General features: G+C 43.4%; 1 protein-coding gene across 1 annotated transcript in view; it reads right to left on the bottom strand.

The window, feature by feature from the left end:
- LOC127572866 (xanthine dehydrogenase/oxidase-like) overlaps nucleotides 1-18792 on the bottom strand; it is a 123245-nt gene that overhangs the window by 84710 nt on the left and 19743 nt on the right. Inside the window, exons 2-4 of the mRNA XM_052020560.1 lie at nucleotides 13715-13827; nucleotides 6525-6694; nucleotides 2798-2967 (exon numbers count right to left, since the gene is read on the bottom strand). Coding sequence (XP_051876520.1) covers nucleotides 2798-2967; nucleotides 6525-6694; nucleotides 13715-13814 — 440 coding nt within the window. The 5' untranslated portion in view covers nucleotides 13815-13827. The remainder of the gene's footprint in view (nucleotides 1-2797; nucleotides 2968-6524; nucleotides 6695-13714; nucleotides 13828-18792) is intronic.

The following is an 18792-nucleotide window of genomic DNA, read 5'->3' as shown; positions in this document are numbered from 1 at the left end:
CCCCTAATGTATCTGCCCCCATGAACTCTGCCGGCAGTGCGTTCCACGCACGCACCACTCTCTGTGAAAAAAACTTATCCCTGACATCCCCCTTATACCTTCTTCCAATCACCTTAAAATGATGTCCCCTTGTGTTAGCCATTGTCACCCTGGGAAAAAGTCTCTGACTGTCCACTCGATTTATGCCTCTCATTATCTTGTACACCTCTGTCAAGTCACCTCTCATCCTCCTTCTCTCCAAAGAGAAAAGCCCCAGCTCACTCAACCTATCCTCATAAGACATGCTCTCCAATCCAGGCAGCTTCCTGGTAAATCTCCTCTGCACCCTCTCTAAAGCTTCCACATCCTTCCTATACTGAGGCAACCAGAACTGAACACAATACTCCAAGTGTGGTCTGACCAGAGTTCTATAGAGCTGCAACATCACCTCGTGGCTCTTGAACTCAGTACCCCGACTAATGAAGGCCAACACTCTTTACACCTTCCTAACAACCCAATCGACCTGTGCGGCAACCTTGAGGGATCTATGGATGTGGACCCCAAGATCCCTCTTCCACGCTGCTGAGAGTCCTGCCATTAACCTTGTATTCTGGCTTCAAATTCCATCTCCCGAAGTGTATCACCTCACACTTTTCCGGGTTGAACTCCATCTGCCACTTCTCAGCCCAGCTCTGCATTCTATCAATATCCTGTTGTAATCTGCAGCAATCTTCTACACTATCCACAACACCACCAATCTTTGTATCATCAGCAAACTTACCAACTCCCCCTTCCACATCCTTATTCAAGTCATTTATAAAAATTACAAATAGCAGGGGTTCCCAGAACAGATCCCTGCAGAACACCACTGGTCACCAACCTCCAGGCAGAATACGCTCCATCTACCACCACCCTGTCTTCTATGAGTGAGCCACTTCTGAATCCACACAGCCAAGTTTCCCTGGATCCCATGCCTCCTGACTTTCTGAATAAGCCTTCCATAAGGAACCTTATCAAACGCCTTACTAAAATCCATGTACACCACATCCACTGCTCTACCTTCATCAATGTGCTTTGTCACATCCTCAAAGAATTCAGTCAGGCGCGTGAGGCACGACCTGCCCCTCACAAAGCCATGCTGACTGTCCCTAATCAGCCTATGCTTCTCCAAATGCCCAGAAATCCTCTCTCTAAGAATCTTCTCCAGTAATTTGCCCACCACTGAATAAGACTCAGTGGTCTGTAATTCCCAGGGGTATCCCTACTCCCTTTCTTAAACAAAGGAACAACATCTGCCACCCTCCAATCATCTGGCCAGTGAGGACACAAAGATATTGCCAAAGGCACAGCAATCTCTTCTCTCGCTTCCTGTAATAACCTTGGATATATCCCATCCAGCCCCGGTGACTTATCTATCCTAATGTTTTTCAGAAGTTCCAGCACATCCTCTTTCCTCACGTCGACATGCCCTAGCGTATCAGCCTGTTGTACGCCATCCTCACAAACGGCAAGGTCTTTCTGGTGAATACTGAAGCAAAGTATTCATTAAGAACCTCCCCTACCTCTTCCGACTCCAGGCACGTGTTTCCTCTTTTATCCCTGATCGGTCCTGTCCTTACTCTAGTCATCCTCTTATTCTTCATATACGTGTAGAACACCTTGGGGTTTTCCTTGATCCTACTCACCAAGGACTTCTCATGCCCCCTTCTAGCTCTCCTAAATCCATTCTTAAACTCCCTCCTGGCTACCTTGTAACTCTCCAGAGCCCTGTCTGATCCATACTTTCTAAACCTCAGGAAAGCTTCTTTCTTCCTCTTGACAAGCCATTCTACATCTCGTGTCAACCACGGTTCCTTCACTCTACCATCCTTACCCTGCACCAATGGGATAAACTTATCCAGAGGCCCATGCAAGTATTCCTTAAACAACTCCACATTTCCGCTGTGCACTTCCCCAAGAACAACAACTGTTTCCAATTTACGTTCCCAAGTTCCTGCCTAATAGCATCATAATTCCCCCTCCCCCAGTTAAATACTTTCCCATATCATCTGCTCCTATCCCTCTCCAAGGCTACGGTAAAGGTCAAGGAGTTATGGTCACTATCTCCAAAATGCTCTCCCACTGAGAGATCTGAAACCTGATCAGGCTCATTGCTTAGTACCAGGTCCAGAATGGCCTCTCCTCTCGTCAGCCTATCCACATACTGTGTCAGGAATCCTTTCTGTACTCACCGTCACATCTATCCCCTTTACACTAAGGAGGTGCCGATCAATATTAGGGAAGACCGTCTTTTTTTCCTCTCTCTTCACTGTCTTGTATAATTTATTTCCTGTGTGTTGACTGTATCTGTGTGCCTGTGATGCTGCTGCAAGTTTGTCATTGTACCTGTACCTCAAACCATACTTATGCATGTGACAATAAACTTGACTTGAGACTTAAAGACAAGCTAAGTATGAAAGGTAGATCAAGGAATTGAGGGCTACGTGGAACTAGCACAGAGGTTGAGGGCTGGCACAGGTCAGCCATAATCACGTTGAATGGTAGGGCGAGTGTGGGGGAGCCACATGTGTGACTATGGTTCCAGACACCACAGCTAAGGGAACAGCAATTCTGCATCTACCCTTTCAAGGTTTTGAACATTTTAATCTGCATTCACCCTCTCAAGCATCTTAAACATTTCAATGAGATCACCTCTCATTGTTCTAAACTTAGAGTTCTGCTTTGATCTGCTAAACTCCAAAGGTAATTGAAGTCACATACAGTAAATAAGTAGAATATGCTTAGGTATGTAGCCAAAATATTTTGTGTCTGTACTTACCCATACATCTGCATGACAAAACCTGGGCTGCAGTATCCACATTGGGTTCCATTGTAATCAGCCAGCCGCTGCTGAATTGGGTGTAAACCCTTCCTTACAGACCCCAATGCCTCTATTGTAATGACACAATGGTTCTTCAGTGACAGTAGGGATCCAATTGGAAACAAACACTGCAGAATTCAATAACATAGCACAATATGCACTTTAGAAATAAATCCATATGAAAAGGTTAAAAAAGGTACAACATTTATTTTATGTATCCTCATATTTATTGGAGTACATAATGCATAGAAATCAAAACCAGGTCTGAAAATTCACCAAGTGTTATTTAGGTCCATCCAGGGTTGTATTTCGGACTTTGTTCATTTGAATAAGGTACCAGCAGGCAGTTTTTTCTACCCATGCCCCTCCAATAACACAATTCTCATTTCCTCCTACCCTCCCCCCCCCCCCACCTCCCGCTTCATCCCCTCCCCCAGCCGATTCCATTTCTAACCCATGTATGATATAGCAAGATGAAAAAATAGATCAGGAACCCAGAGAACAGATACAAAAGTTGTCCCTCTTCTCTACATGATAACATGCTTGGAACTGAATTTTTTTAACTTCCATAATACTGTTCCACCACATACGGTACAGCATGCTGTGTGTGCAGACAAAGTCGATTAGGGAAATTGAAGGAATTATAATCCTCAATATGAACTTGATCATTATATATATTTCAAGTGGAGATAAATAAATATTTGACAGATTGAGGAATTAAGGGGTATGGGGAACTGGCACAGAAGAGGAGTTGAGACCAGCGTTGATCAGCCCTGATCATACTGAATGGATGGCAGGGCTGGCTTCGGGGGTCTGGTGACCCACTCGTGCTCCTGCTCATTTACTGACATTGTAGCTTAACAGTTCATGGGCACAGTAGTTGCAGCAGCTGGGATATAACAAGCCACTGTTTAAACAAAAAGACAAATAAGGCAAAGAATGTTTTTACAAAGGGAGTATTGATCCTAACAAGATTCAATTTTTTAAATAAAGGTTGTTTAAAACTTTACAACTCAAAGACACAGATGAAGCCAGGGAAACATATCACATCGAAAGAAGAAAAATCCTCCTAACGTAGAGGATACATCTTATTCACAGATGGTGACTTGATTATTCCAGAATAAAATCTGTCAGTCAGTATATGCCTAAAAATCAAACAAGAGCATTATTTCATTACTGCATGAATCTGTCTCTTTTATAATGGAGTGCGTGCTTCAGGTACGTATTTGCATTGCATATGACACACTTCCCAGCATGACACCAATCGTCACTATTACTACGCAGTTCATCAGACAGAGAATTGGGTCAACAATAAGAATCCTCGTGCTCACCACTGCTGACACACCACAATAAGAGCTCAAAATCTCCACACAGAAACTTCAGTCCTAATTTGACTACTGTTAACTAGTTGTGGAGTTCAAAACTGGTGGCTTCCTAAAACATATTTGCAAAGGTTGTGGATGACACCTGCTATAGTAGTGCCCCGTGGAAAGTTCAAGGAAAGTAAAACTGGAAAAAAAATAGGATAAAACCTTCTGAAACAAGGACACCAAATGCATTTCGAAGCCTGTTCTTGTTTCAAAGCAATGTATCGTTTTTTTTACTTCATGGCTTGATCCTAACTTGCACAATTTCTGTTGCAAATGAATCTATTCCACATGCATGATTTACATTAAGTGTCACCACATTATGGTGAAAAGGATCCAGAAACCAATTATGTATGAATGTTTTCAGTTCTAGGCATCTTCCACAGTGCTTAACTTCTGAATACCGGACTTCTTTTCAGTTTCACAAGCACATTATTGTTCCAGGGTTTATTGAACATGCACAATTAAGTCACAAGATCACCAAGAACTTGGACATCTTCTGAAATAACTACTTCACACTTAATGGGCATGATAATTACAACAGCTGGTATTGCATAAGTTACTGTTCCAACAAAAACAGGGCAGAAAAGATAGGCAAGAGGGTATTGAGTTTATGCAACTGGGTCACAACTAAACTGGCACAAAGTGGAGGGATGGAGTTGGAAAGTGGTTAATGTGATCTTCGGTACTTTGCCCGAGTGTCTGAAAGAATCAGAATCTAATGACACAGGAGGCCAATTGGTCCAACCTGCCCGAATTGGTTGGTTGAAGGAGTTAATATTCAATTCGTTCCACTCCCCTGCATTTACCCCACAGCGTCACATATTTACCAAATCCCCTTGTGAAAGATTTTTGTACTTGTTTCTATCATGTCCAACTGTGCACTGTGGGTTGTACTGAATAATAAAACACCTCTTGTTCTTTTGTCAATTACCTGAAATCTGTATTCCCAATTACCATTCCAACGCGGGAACAATTTCTCCAAATGCACCACTAGTACTTACTACAAAACAGGAGGCAGCCATTTGCCCAATGGGTCCAGACTGGTTCTCAGAGCAATCCCACCGGTCTCATTCCCCCTCTCTTTATTTCCTTGTAGCCTTGCAACTTATTCTGCTCCACATGCCCAACAACTTCATTTAGCTGTACTAGGGGCAATTTACGTTAACCTGCCAGCACATCTTTGGGATGTGGAAGGAAACCAAAGCATCTGGCAGAAACCAATGTGATCACAGGGAGAACATGCAAACTCCACTGGAGGATAGGACTGAACTAAGGTCACTGGAGCTGTGAGAATAACTTGCTGGCTGCATCAAAGGCTCAGTTAAATCACTGACATATAGGGAAGCTCAGCTTCTTAATCTCTAGGGATAATTGGAGTCCCTCAAACCAAGTACCGTTCTAGAAACTCCTCTGCAACTTTTCCAAGCCCTTGACATCTATTCAAGTATGTGTGAAGCTGAACCAATGATTTATAACTTTCCTGTTTACATATTTAGCAGGTTGAAATACTTCTCTAGTTGTTAGCAGTCCTCAATGGAACCTGTGGAGAGAGTATAACAGGAACTCGATACTCTAGATCCACTATGGCCAATGAATAAACTTTAACTCTTACCTCTGTATCTCATTTTTAAAGGCCGTGGATTCACTGTTTCTCTCTTTAAAAAAAAAGTCCCATCTAAAGATCAACCCCTTGTGCTACTCCACCATTCAATAAGATCATGGCTGACCTAACTCAACATCACTTTACTATACAAAGCACAAGTCCCTCAATTCACTTAATACCCAAGAATCTAAGGTCTCTATCTTTAATATATTCAGAGACTGAGGTTCCACAGCATCGTTGAGTATAGAGTTCCAAAGATTCACTGTGCTTTGGATGAAGGCATTACTTCTTATCAATGCCTTGATACAAGAAAACTACATCCACCACGTCAAACCCTGTAAGAACCCTGTATGCTTTAATGAGGGCACCACTAAAAAGTTGTGCTTGCACCTACAAAGTGGAATTTGATCTTTTTCATTAGCCATACAAAGCTATTATCTCAACACAAGCATTAAGAGTCTCTGTCACATTAATTTGAAAGCACACCCAAAGAATGATCTCATCCACATTTAGTTGCACTGATTCAAAAAGGATAGATCAGAGTTTTTTTGCACTAAATTATTGGGTATCCACACACAGTCAAATTCACCCTGCATTGAACACAACTGAAGAGGTTGTAAATGTCTGAAATAAATATATTAAAAACAAGACAATATTGCCATCCAAAAAGACAAGCAGCAGTAGAAAACACATTTAAAAGTCAGTGGCTCACTGAGTTAATTGACTTGATGATTCTTTCTCCAGGTTTCATGGGGTCATCGTACTCAACCACCACGACACAACAGCCACAGCCTCCTTCATGACACATGACCTTTGTTCCACAATGCTTCAGAACACTGCGAAGGTACTCAGCCAGAGACATTTGCGGATCTTCATCTTTCACTGTTTAAAGATATTTAGATAATACATCCAATAGTTATAAAGAACAATAATGCAAGAGGGAAAAAACTATGAATGCAGAAATCTAAAATGAAAACCAAGTAGAGCTGGAAATCCTCAACCGGCCAGGGGATGATTATGATGTTCTCTCTTCTACACTGGGGAAACCAAATGTAGATTGGGTAATTGCTTCATGGATTTCTTCCATGCAGTGTGAAAGCCTTACCCTGAGCTTCTGGTTATCTGTTACTACAGTTCTATTTCCTACACCCTCTCTGATCGCGGCCCCCCACACTGTTCCAACGAAGCTCAATGCAGACTCGAGGAAAAGTAGCTCATCCTTCAAGCTGCAATGCAGCCTTCCTGATCTAACAGTTGCACAAATGAAAAAGAAAAATCAGGCTGATGCCATTTCTAAACAAATCTGAAAGCCATTAAGAATAAATAATCTATCAGAGTTGACAGGTGGGAAAAAAAATGATGATACCTGAACTGGAAAAATTTAAAGGGGAAATGGCAAAACTAAAATGATCCAAAGAAATAGAGAAGGTTATTGACAGGAAGCTGAAAGATAGAGCCAAGGAACAGTAGAACACAAGATAGAGCCAAGGAACAGTAGAACACAAGAAAACAGCAGCAGAAGGCCACCAGGCCTCTCAAGCCTGCCCTGCCATTCGATGCAATCATGGCTGATCTGTGCTGACCTCAACTCATCTGTGCCAGTTCTCCAGAGCCCTCAACTCCTTGATCTTTCAAGTTATTGTCTATCTCCACCTTAAGTATTTCTAATGATCTCGCCTCCACCACTCTTTGCACAGAGAATTCCACAGATTCACTATCCACTGAGAAGAAATTTCTACAAACCTCAGTTTTAATGACTGGCCCCTTGTTTTGTAACTACGTCCCTTCCTTCAGGTCCAATCTGATACATTAATTCTGTCTTTCTTCCTGCAGATGCTGTCTGCCCTGCTGAGTCGTTGTTGCCTTTCTGTTCTTGTACCTCTTTCAGTAAAGCCACGTCTTTTAAAAAAAAAAGTCCTGAAAGGTTGTCCTCTTAAAAATATTCCAAGATGTAGGTAATGCCTACTCACCTGCAGTGTTAACATCATGTATTGGGTTAGGGTCAGATATTGATCAGGAGACAATGCTTCTCTCTCCTTCTGTCGAAAGTTTGGCACAACCAAGTATTTGGGCCGGAACATATTTTCCACTGTTGCACACAGAGAAAGTGATCTTTGGCAAGATGAAATTTGAACCCTTGGTGCAAGTCCAGTAGGCAAAGTACTACCCTATCAAACTCCTTCAGACACACCACAGAAACTAACATTGTTCACACAGCAAAACATCAGGGAGAAATTCTCATCTTATTTTCATTTGGAGAATAAAGCACCAGAGAGCAAAGGAAGGATGGGGACTGATGGGGGGAGGGAGGACTGTTACCTACTGACCCCAATACAATGTACAGGGATTTTGTGGGATACCCACAAAAGGCAGAAACATTGGGCAGTTTTGTAATTGAAGAAAGATTTACCCAATAGGGTCTAAGTAACAAGCAGGATGGACAAAGGAGAGTCAGTAGATGTTGTTTACTTGAATTTTCAGAAGGTCTTTGACAAGGTGCCGCACACGAGATAGGAGCCCATAGTATTGCAGGAAAGGTACTCTTTGTGGCCAAGTCTGTGGATGATACAAAGATAGGTGGAGGGGCAGGTAGTGTTGAAGAAGCAGGGAGTCTGCAGAAGGACTAGGACAGGTTGGGAGAATGGGCAAAGCAGTGGCAGATGGAATACAGCGCAGGGAAGTGTACGGTCATGCACTTTGGAATAAGGAATAAAATTGTAGACTATTTTCTAAATGGGGAGAGAATTCAGAAATCGGAGGTGCAAAGGGACTTGGGAGTCCTAGTGCAGGATTCCCTAAAGGTTAACTTGCAGGTTGAGTCAGTAGTAAGGAAGGCAAATGCAATGTTAGCATTCATTTTAGAGGACTAGAATATAAAAGCAAGGGTGTAATGCTGAGGCTTTATAAGGCGTTGGTCAGACCATATTTGGAGTACTGTGAGCAGTTTTGGGCCCCATATCTAAGGAAGGATGTGCTGGCACTGGAGAGGGTCCAGAGGAGGTTTACAAGAACGATGTCGGGGATGAATGTATGAGGAACGTTTAATGGCTCAGGGCCTGTACTCACTGGAGTTTAAGATACGATATCTTTATTAGTCACATGTACATCGAAACACACAGTGAAATGTGTCTTTTGCGTGGAGTGTTCTGGGGGCAGCCTGCAAGTGTCACCACACTTCCAGCGCCAACATAGCATGCCCACAACTTCCTAACCCGTACGTCTTTGGAATGTGGGAGGAAACCAGAGCACCCGGATGAAACCCACGCAGACACAGGGAGAACGTACAAACTCCTTACAGACAGTGGTGGGAATTGAACCCGAGTCGCTGGCGCTGTAATAGCGTCACACTAACTGCTACTCTACCCTGCCGCCCCCTACACTACAAACCTACTGATTATAGAAAGGCCTGGATAGAGTGGACATGGAGAGGATGTTTCCAGTAGTGGGAGAGTCTAGGACCAGAGGGCATAGTCTCAGAATAGAAGGACGTCCCTTTAGAACAGAGATGAGGAGGAATTTCTTTAGCCAGAGGGTGGTGAATCTGTGGAATTCATTGCCACAGACGGCTGTGGAGGCCAAGTCATTGTGTGTATTTAACATAGAACAGTACAGCACAGTACAGGCCCTTCTCCCATGATGTTGTGTCAACCTATATAAACCTACTCCACGATCAATCTAACCCTTCCCTCCTACACAGCCCATAACAATCCATTTTTCTTACATCCAAAGAAAAAAAAGTAGAGGTTCATAGGTTCCTGATTAGTAAGGGTGTCAAAGATTATGGGGAGAAGGCAGGAGAATGGGGTTGAGAGGGAAAAATAAATCAGCCATGATCAAATGGCAGAGCAGACTTGATGGGCTGAATGGCCTAATTCTGCTCCTTTGTCTTATGGCCTTGAGACTTATCTTCCTAAAGGCATGCAAGTTAGAAAGAATGTTCATGAAAAAAAGAATCAGGTAAGCTTGGGGGTGAAGTGAGATAGGGATACGTGACAGAGAGTAACTACTGACAAGGCAAAGCAAGACAGTCAAATGGATCCTTTTGTTACTGCAGGCTTTAGGAACCTATTCTCTGCTCCCTCTGGCAATTGCTTCCAAACTCAATCCCCAGCTCTGCTTAAACCACGTCTTCAGTCTGACCTCTGCCTGCTCAGAGAACTGACAGCACTCTAATTGAAGTCACAAATGATCCCCTATGTGAGTGTACAGTGGAGCTCCAAGCTCCCCTTCTTGTGCAGCACCTGATGCAGTTCACCATCCAATGAAATGGATCACTTTTCTTACTATAGATGCAAGAGACAGCAAATGCTGGAACCCGGAGCATCACATAAGATGCTGGAGGAACTCAGTGGGTCAGGCAGCATCTATGCAGGGAAGTGGACAGTTGAGGTTTCAGGTCGACACCCTTTATCAGGAGTGACAGATAGAGGGCAGATAGTCAGTGTAAAAAGGTGGAGGGAGGGGTGGAGCAAGAGCTGGCAGGTGATAGGTGGATCCAGGTGAGGGGGGGATGGTGGGCAGATGGGGGAGGGGGAAGAGTGGGAATAGCGTCAGGAGCTGGGAGATGGAAGTGTCAAAGGGTTGAAGACTGTGTCCAGCTCAATCTAACTACCTTTGCATGGCACCATTAGTTCCTGTGAGAGGAACATCAGGAATGGCTTCTCTGTATTTCCCTTTACTCTCCCACAAGTCAGCAGCTCTAAACCTTGCGCGTTATCATTCCTACTGACTTCCATTTCTGTTGCATCCCCCTGCCCCACCCCTACCTGATACCCACAAACTTATTTATACTTCTCTAAGCAAATCCGAATTTGATTTCTCTGAAGTTTTCCCTGCCGGCCTCCAATTTCCATAACCCAGTTTCCATGCCTCAGTTACCGTGCATTGAACTTCAAAGCCCATCGTCAGATCCTCTTGTATCTTTGCCTCATCATATCTCTGTAATGGCCTCCTGCCTTTTATCACCTTACCTCCCCATCCATTATCAGCAGAGTTTTAAACTGTATCAGCCATGATCTCTAAATTGCTTTCCCCCAAAGCCATCAGCTTCTCTACCTCTTAATATACTTCAAAAATCTTCTCAAATCCAATCACAAATGTGGTTAACACTCTAAATTCTCACTCCACAATGCATTTATTCAATTTATTCTCCCCAACTCTTTTCCCCCTTGAAGCCATGGGTATACTTTTGATGTTTAAAACTTTATCTTTTAAAACTTTATTTATCCAGCATGGTAACAGGCCCTTCCGGCCCAACGAGCCCGTGCCGCCCAATGACACCCCTGTTAACCTACTAACCTGTACGTCTTTGGAATGTGGGAGGAAACCAGAGCACCCAGAGGAAACCCAGGCAGTCACGGGGAGAACGTACAAACTCCTTACAGACAGCAGCAGGAATTGAACCCCGATCGCTGGTGCTGTAATAGCGTTACGCTAACCACTACACTACTGTGCCGCCCATTTTGAATGCAGTATTTCATTGCAAGTTATAGAACCATAGAACAATACAGCACATAAAACAGGCCATTCAACCCTTCTAGTCTGTGCCGAAACGTTATTACTATTGTTATCTACTAAAATTATTCAAACAACTTTTTCAATGACTGCTCATGACTATGTTTTTATATTTTTCATTATTTGGTTTCAGAAACAGGCTTTTAGATTTCTCTGTGAAGACTCTGGTTCTAATGCCAGCTTCAGTTCTTAATTGCTGGAGGACAGTCCAAAGGAAGGAAGGTGTAAGTGCAATACAATATTTATTTAATGAAACAACTAAAAATAAATTAGCTGCATTTATTTGCCTGGTCTTGTTCAGCACTGTGGAAAATAAAAGATTCAAGAAAATCAGGAAAAAACATGGATTTGAAAATCCTATATTAGATTTTAACAGAATACTGGTAGTTTAATTTACTTCATGTTTACATCTTTGTGACATCTGTTCATATAAATGTTAACCAAAGGTTTCTAACTTTTCAATTCATCTTTAAGAAGTTATAGATTCTGACTCAAGAATTTCCTTTTACTGAGAGGGATTGGGCATGGTGGTATCTTGCACTACCTCATCTTCACCATGGACGTCCTGTCCCTATATGACGGCCTCAGCGCCCTCCGCTTTTTTCTTGACCAGAGACAGAACCAGTCCCCTTCCACTAACACTCTCCTCTGCCTGGCTAAACTTGTCCTCACCCTTAACAACTTTTGATTCCTCTCACTTTCTACAGACCAAGGGTGCAGCCATGGGCACTCGCATGGGCCCCAGCTATGCCTGCCTCTTCGCTAGCTACATTGAACAGTCTCTGTTCCACGCCTACTCCGGCCCCATTCCTCAACTCTTTCTCCGCTATATCGACGACTGCAATGGTGCCACCTCTTGTACCCGTGCAGAACTCCACAGTTTCATAAATTTTGCCACTAATTTTCACCCAGCTCTTCAATTCACTTGGACTATCTCTGACACCTCTCTCTCCTTCCTTGATCTTTCCATCTCCATCTCAGGAGATTCATTATCCACCGACATCCTCCACAAACCCACTGACACCCACAGCTACCTCGATTACAGCTCCTCCCACCCTGTCTCTTGCAAGGACGCTATCCCTTTTTCTCAATTTCTCCGCCTCCGGTGCATCTGCTCCCATGATGAGGTTTTCCACTCCAGGACATCCTAGATGTCCAACTTCTTTTCTAACCAGGACTTCCCCCTGACTGTGGTCAAGAGAGCTCACACCCGTATCTCTGCTATTTCCTGCACCTCTGCTCTCACCCCCACCCTTCCCAGACCTGACAGGGATAGGGTCCCCCTTGTCTTCACATTTCATCCCACCAGCCCACGTATCCAACACATCGTTCCCCGCCACTTCCGCCATCTCCAACGGGACCCCACCACCAAGCACATCTTCCCCTCCCCACCCCTTTCTGCCTTTTGCAGGGACCACTCTCTCTGTGACTTCCTCGTTCACTCCCCCCACCCCAGGAACTTTCCACTGCCCCCGCCATAGGTGCCCCTACACCACTTCCATCAAGGGACCCAAACAGTCCTTTCAGGTGAGACAGAGATTTACCTGCACCTCCCTTAATATCATCTACTGCATTCAGTGCTCCAAGTGTGGCCTCCTCTACATTGGTGAGGCCAAACGCAGACTAGGTGACTTTTCGCAGAACACCTGCGCTCCGTCCGTAACCGCGATCTGCATCTTCCGGTTGCCAGTCACCAACTCCCCCTCCCACACTATCACTGATATGTCAGTCCTCGGCCTCCTCCACTGTCAGGAGAATTCCAAGCGCAAACTGGAGGAACAGCGCCTCATTTTCTGTCTTGGGACCTTGCAGCCTAACGGCATGAACATTGAATTCTCCCACTTTAGGTAATCCCCACCCTCCTTCCCCACACACCCCCCCCCCCCCCACTATGCTTCTTCTCTTCTTCCCTTTCCTAGACTTTTATCCCCCTCTGTCTTCTTACCTTTGACCCAACCCCTAGTGGATCTGCTCTCCCCTCCTCTGCCACACCTGCCAATCATTAACTCTTACCTGCATCTATCACCACCCTGTGCCCACCCCGCCTCCCCTCTTTTGTCCACCTATCACTGCTCTGCTTTTCCCTCCTATATATTGGGTTTTCCCTTTTCCTATCTTCCATCCTGAAGAAGGGTCCTGACCCGAAACGTTGACCATCTGCTTTTCTCCACGGATGCTGCCTGGCCTGCTGAGTTCCTCCAGCATTATCATGTTTTTCATTCATGGTGGTATCTTACTGGCATTTACTTGCAAACTGACTTGTGCTTACACTTGTATCTAAAGCTGAGAACTACAAAATGAAATAAAATATTAATGAAACTTTTGGACAGGTGCTGCTTTGGCTCTCATTCTGATGCTTTAAAATTCTCTAAAAGATGCTGCCTTTACCATCGTGGAAAGCTCCATTCACTCGAAGGACTAACGGCCCTGCAGCACTGCCCTCCTCGGCTGGGACACAACCTCGCCTCCGAAGGGAGACAGACTCCATCTTACTTCTTGACCTGAGCAGAACCAAAAAATCAAAAGCAATAAATTAGAGAGAAATATATCTAAGGTATAAGAAACATCAAGAATTAGAACAAAAGTGTGATGGCAAACAGAAACAAGCGTTCCTTCCATGGGCCCTGTCTACACTTCTCGCTACCTCGGTAAAGCAGCCAGCATAATCAAAGACCCCACCCACCCAGGTCATTCCCTCTTCTCCCTCCTCCCATCGGGCAAAAGATACAAAAAGCCTGAAAGCATATACTACCAGGCTCAAGGACAGTTTCTATCCTGCTGTTATGATTATTGAACAATTTCCTAGTACAATAAAATGGACTCTTGACCTCACAATCTACCTTGTTATGACTTTGCACCTTATTGTCTGCCTGTCTTGCACTTTCTCTGTAACACTTTATTCTGCATTCTGTATTGTTTTACCCTGTACTACCTCAATGCACTGTTGTAATGAATTGATCTGTATAAACGGTATGCAAGACAAGTTTTTTTACACTGTACCTCAGCACATGCGACAATAAAAAACCAATTCACCAAAAATGAAAAAAACTCATGAAACCACCTAAAAGGTTGTGAATCATTTAAACTTTTAAGATTATATCACGTTATCTGTAACATTTTTATTTTGTGCCTTTACAGCAGTGCATGCACCCACTACAATGCTGTATCTCTCTATGACCGTTCAGTTTTACAATGCTATAAAACTGGCAAGGAAGTTGTTAACAGAAAAGCAACATAAGAGCACTAAGCCAATGTGTGACTTTGTTCTATATTACGCCCACTGTATAAATTTCTCTCTCCTGCCTTTCACCTAATCACATAAATTAATTTGTTTTGCTTACTCTTTTTCCCAGAATCATGAGAAAACTGCCTTTAACTTTACCAGTTCTAATGAAAGGCTATTAACCTGAAATGTCAGCTGTTTCTTTCTCTACAAACAGTGCTTGGCCTGCTGAGTTACTTCCAACAATTTCTATTTTTATTTCAGAGATACAAAGTATATTTTTCTTATTTTAAATATCCTTCCACACATCATCTATAAAATGTTCAGTACCCAGAAGCAGCATAAAGGGACAATGGTTATTCCTAATGTAATACAACTGGACCTCGTTACATTACGTTGATCAATGTCAAGAGCAGTTGCAAAGCCAGCACTAGACTTGTAAACTGGAAGCTTTACTGGAATTTCCTTGGAGCTGAGGGTCTGTGGAGTTCCTGGGGCATCCTAACCAATTCACTCACTCACATACGCACACCTTTCTGAGCAACGATCCTAACCCAGCTCCTGTTTCCCAATGAACTGAAACATTAACTCTGTTTCTCCTCACAGATGCTGCCTGACCTGCAGGGTTCTCCAATATTGTCTGTTTTTTTCCCGTTACTTACCCTGCATTCTATGTGGTTCCATACGTAAATAATGCAAATCTCATTTTAAGCCTGGAGTTTAGATGGTCAGTCACAAAGACAGACTTTCTCAGTACTTCCTCATTCCAAATTCCCTCAAGTTAAACTGACTAGTCATTCGTTATCAAAAGCATTGTTGCAAAGATTGCTACTGTGCCACCATATACAATTAACACCACACTTCAAAATAACACCAATTTTGACCATTTTCCAAATCACAATCAATCCAGGTTGCTTCCAGTGGTCAACATGGCTTTAAGCCTTTATTTGGTGATTTGAATAAGCGAAGGCAATTTTAGTTATGTCAAAACCTCATGAAAGAATATACAGAAATCATCTTCCTTATCCACTTATCCACAATACGGTCACAAATCAGCTCCTGATCTGAGTCAAGGCATTGTTGAAATCGTCAAAGGGAAGTCACACACTTTCTATATAGGTGATAAAGACTATTTATTCTTAAACACACATCACTGGCTATTTTTATTTAATCTCAAAGAATTAGAAAATTAGATTCAGAAACCCAATGCAAGTTTTGGTGTCATATGTTCACTAAAATCTTCACAATATGGTTGATATAAAATATTTATAAGGCAAGAGACTGCAGAGGCTAAAAATCTGAAAAAAGAATGCTGGAAATACTCAGGTCAGACAGTATTAGGGAGACAGTAAAAGTTATCATTTCAGGACAATGGTCTTTTATCACAACAACTTGTTTTCTTCAATGTTTAAGCAGTTGGAGAGTTAGTTGTCTTAAACTATTTGGAAAGGTGTGACTGATGCCTGCAACTCATCACCCATATTCTGCAGTGCCCAAGCAAGGTACCAGAGGGAAAGGCTGAATAGGTTAGTACTTTGTTCCCTGGAACGCAAAAGAATGAGGGGAGATAGAACATAGAACACTACAGCACAGTACAGGCCCTTCAGCCCACAATGTTGTGCCGACATTTTATCCTGCTCTAAGATCCATCTAACCCTTCCCTCCCACATCACCCCCCTCCATTTCTCTATCATTCATATACAGTATCTATCTAAGAGTCTTTTAAATGTCCCTAATGTATCTGTCCCCACTACCTCTGCCGGCAGTGTATTCCACGCACCCACCACTCTGTGTAAAAAAAATACTTACCCCTTATACCTTCCTCCAATCACCTTAAAATTATGTCCCCTGGTGTTAGCCATTGTCGCCCTGGGAAAAAGTCTCTGACAGTCCACTCGATCTATGCCTCTTATCATCTTGTACACCTCTATCAAGTCACCTCTCATCCTCCTTCTCTCCAAAGAGAAAAGCCCTAGCTCACTCAACCTATCCTCATAAGACATGCTCTCCAATCCAGGCAACATCCTGGTAAATCTCCTCTGCACCCTCTCTAAAGCTTCCACATCCTTCCTATAATGAGGCGACCAGAACTGAACACAATACTCCGTGTGGTCTAACCAGAACTACAGAACTGTAACATTACCTCGCGGCTCTTGAACTCAATCCCCCAATTAATGAAGGCCAGCACACCATATGCCTTCTTAACCACCCTATCAACTTGTGCAGCAACTTTGAGGGATCCATGGACTTGGAGCCCAAATCCCTCTGTAGCTCCACACTGCTCAGAATCCTGCCATTAACCTTGTACTCCGCCTTCATGTTTGATCTTCCAAAGTGTATCACTTCACACTTCCAGAATGAGCTCCATCTGCCACTTCTCCGCTCAACTCTGCATCCTGTCTATATCCCATTGTAACCTACAACAACCTTCTACAATATCCACAACCCCTCCAACCTTTGTGTCATCTGCAAACTTACTAAGCCACCCCCCCCCCCACTTCCTCGTCCAAGTCATTTATGAAAATCACAAAGAGCAGGGGTCCCAGAACAGATCCCTGCTGAACACCACTGGTCACCGACTTCCAGGCAGAATACGCTCCACCTACTGCTACCTTCTGCCTTCTGTGGACAAGCCAATTCCAAATCCACACAGCCAAGTCTCCATGGATCCCATGCCTCATGACTTTCTGGATTGAGCCACCATAGGGAACCCTGTCAAACGCCTTACTAAAGTCCATATACACCACATCCACCATTCTACCTTCATCTATTTGTTTTGTCACCTCCTCAAAAAACCCAATTAGGCTCTTGAGGCATGACCTGCCCCTCACAAAGCCATGCTGACTATCCCTAATAAAAATATGCTTCTCTAAATGCTCATAAATCCTGTCCCTAAGAATCCTCTCCAATAGCTTGCCCACCACTGACACAAGACTCACTGGTCAATAATTCCCAGGATTATCCTTATTACCTTTCTTGAACTAGGGAACAACATTTGCCATCTTCCAATCCTCTGGTACCACTCCTGTGGCCAGGGAGGACGCAAATACCATCGTCAACGCCCCTCTCTTCCCTCGTCTCCCGTAGTAACCTGGGGTATATCCTGTCTGGCCCCGGACACTTATCTATCCCAATGTTTTTCAGAAGCTCCAACACGACCTCTTTCTTAACCTCGACATGCTCCGGCACATTAGCCTGTTCTACGCTGACCTCACATTCAAAGTCACTCTCCCTGGTGAACACTGAAGCAAAGTATTCACCAAGGACCTCCCCTACTTCCTCCGCCTCCAGGCGCATGTTTTCCTCTTTATCCCTGAGTGGTCCTACCCTCACTCTAGTCATCCTCTAAAGGAGAATTCGACAATTCTACAAAGTTATACACTCTTAGGTATTTATAATAGAGATTACACCAATGTCCACATTTATAATGGTGGCTGCCTTTGTAAATTTGAATTTATAAAGCACTTTAACATTTAACAATGTTCAAAGAACGATGTTCATAAAAGACAAACCGATGTGCCAAAATCAAAGTTTGAGTGCACAAATCTGCAAGACACACAGAAGGGTAGAGGAAACACCACAGTTTTAGTCTTAGATAGCTGCAGCGTTGGTTTTAACGATGGACAGGACAAGGGCAGAGTGGCCAGGGAGAAATGCACAAAAATCAAATGAAAAGAAGGGTTATCAAAACAAAACTGAAGATGCTGGAAATCAGAAGGAAAAAAGAAAATGCTTGAAAACCTCAACAGGTCAGGCAGCATCTATGCTAAGAGTAAAAGGAGTGGGACCATTCATCAGAACTAAGAAAGGGAGAAACTAATTAGTCTAGGAGCAGAGAAGATGGCAGATGGTGATGGGAATTTCTCTGATCGAGTGAAATAATGCAGCAGTTTAGGGGCAGTTAAACCCAGATTGTTCCTTTGCCGGTGCAATGATTCTACTGTTGTATATTCAGTGGAATATTGTATAGGCTAGCCACCTGGGACCTGCCAGCAGGTCAGACCACAGAAATTAAGGCAAAAGAAAAAGGCCAGCAGGCAAAAATGGGCAGTTCTCATACAAACAGAAAGAAAAAGTGAGCTAAAATTGGAGAATTTTGCATTGAGTCCTGTAGGCTGCAATATGCTTGGATAGAAAAATAAATTTGACAGGGTCAGAGGGCCAAGGATGCAATCACTGATGCAACTTTCCAAGCTTACATTCCACTAGTTCCTGCCCAAAATCATGGTCATCAGTTCAAGCT

This window comes from Pristis pectinata, chromosome 7, assembly GCF_009764475.1.
Source record: "Pristis pectinata isolate sPriPec2 chromosome 7, sPriPec2.1.pri, whole genome shotgun sequence".
Classification (NCBI taxonomy): Eukaryota; Metazoa; Chordata; class Chondrichthyes; order Rhinopristiformes; family Pristidae; genus Pristis; species Pristis pectinata.
This window is presented reverse-complemented; position numbering and strand designations above follow the sequence as displayed.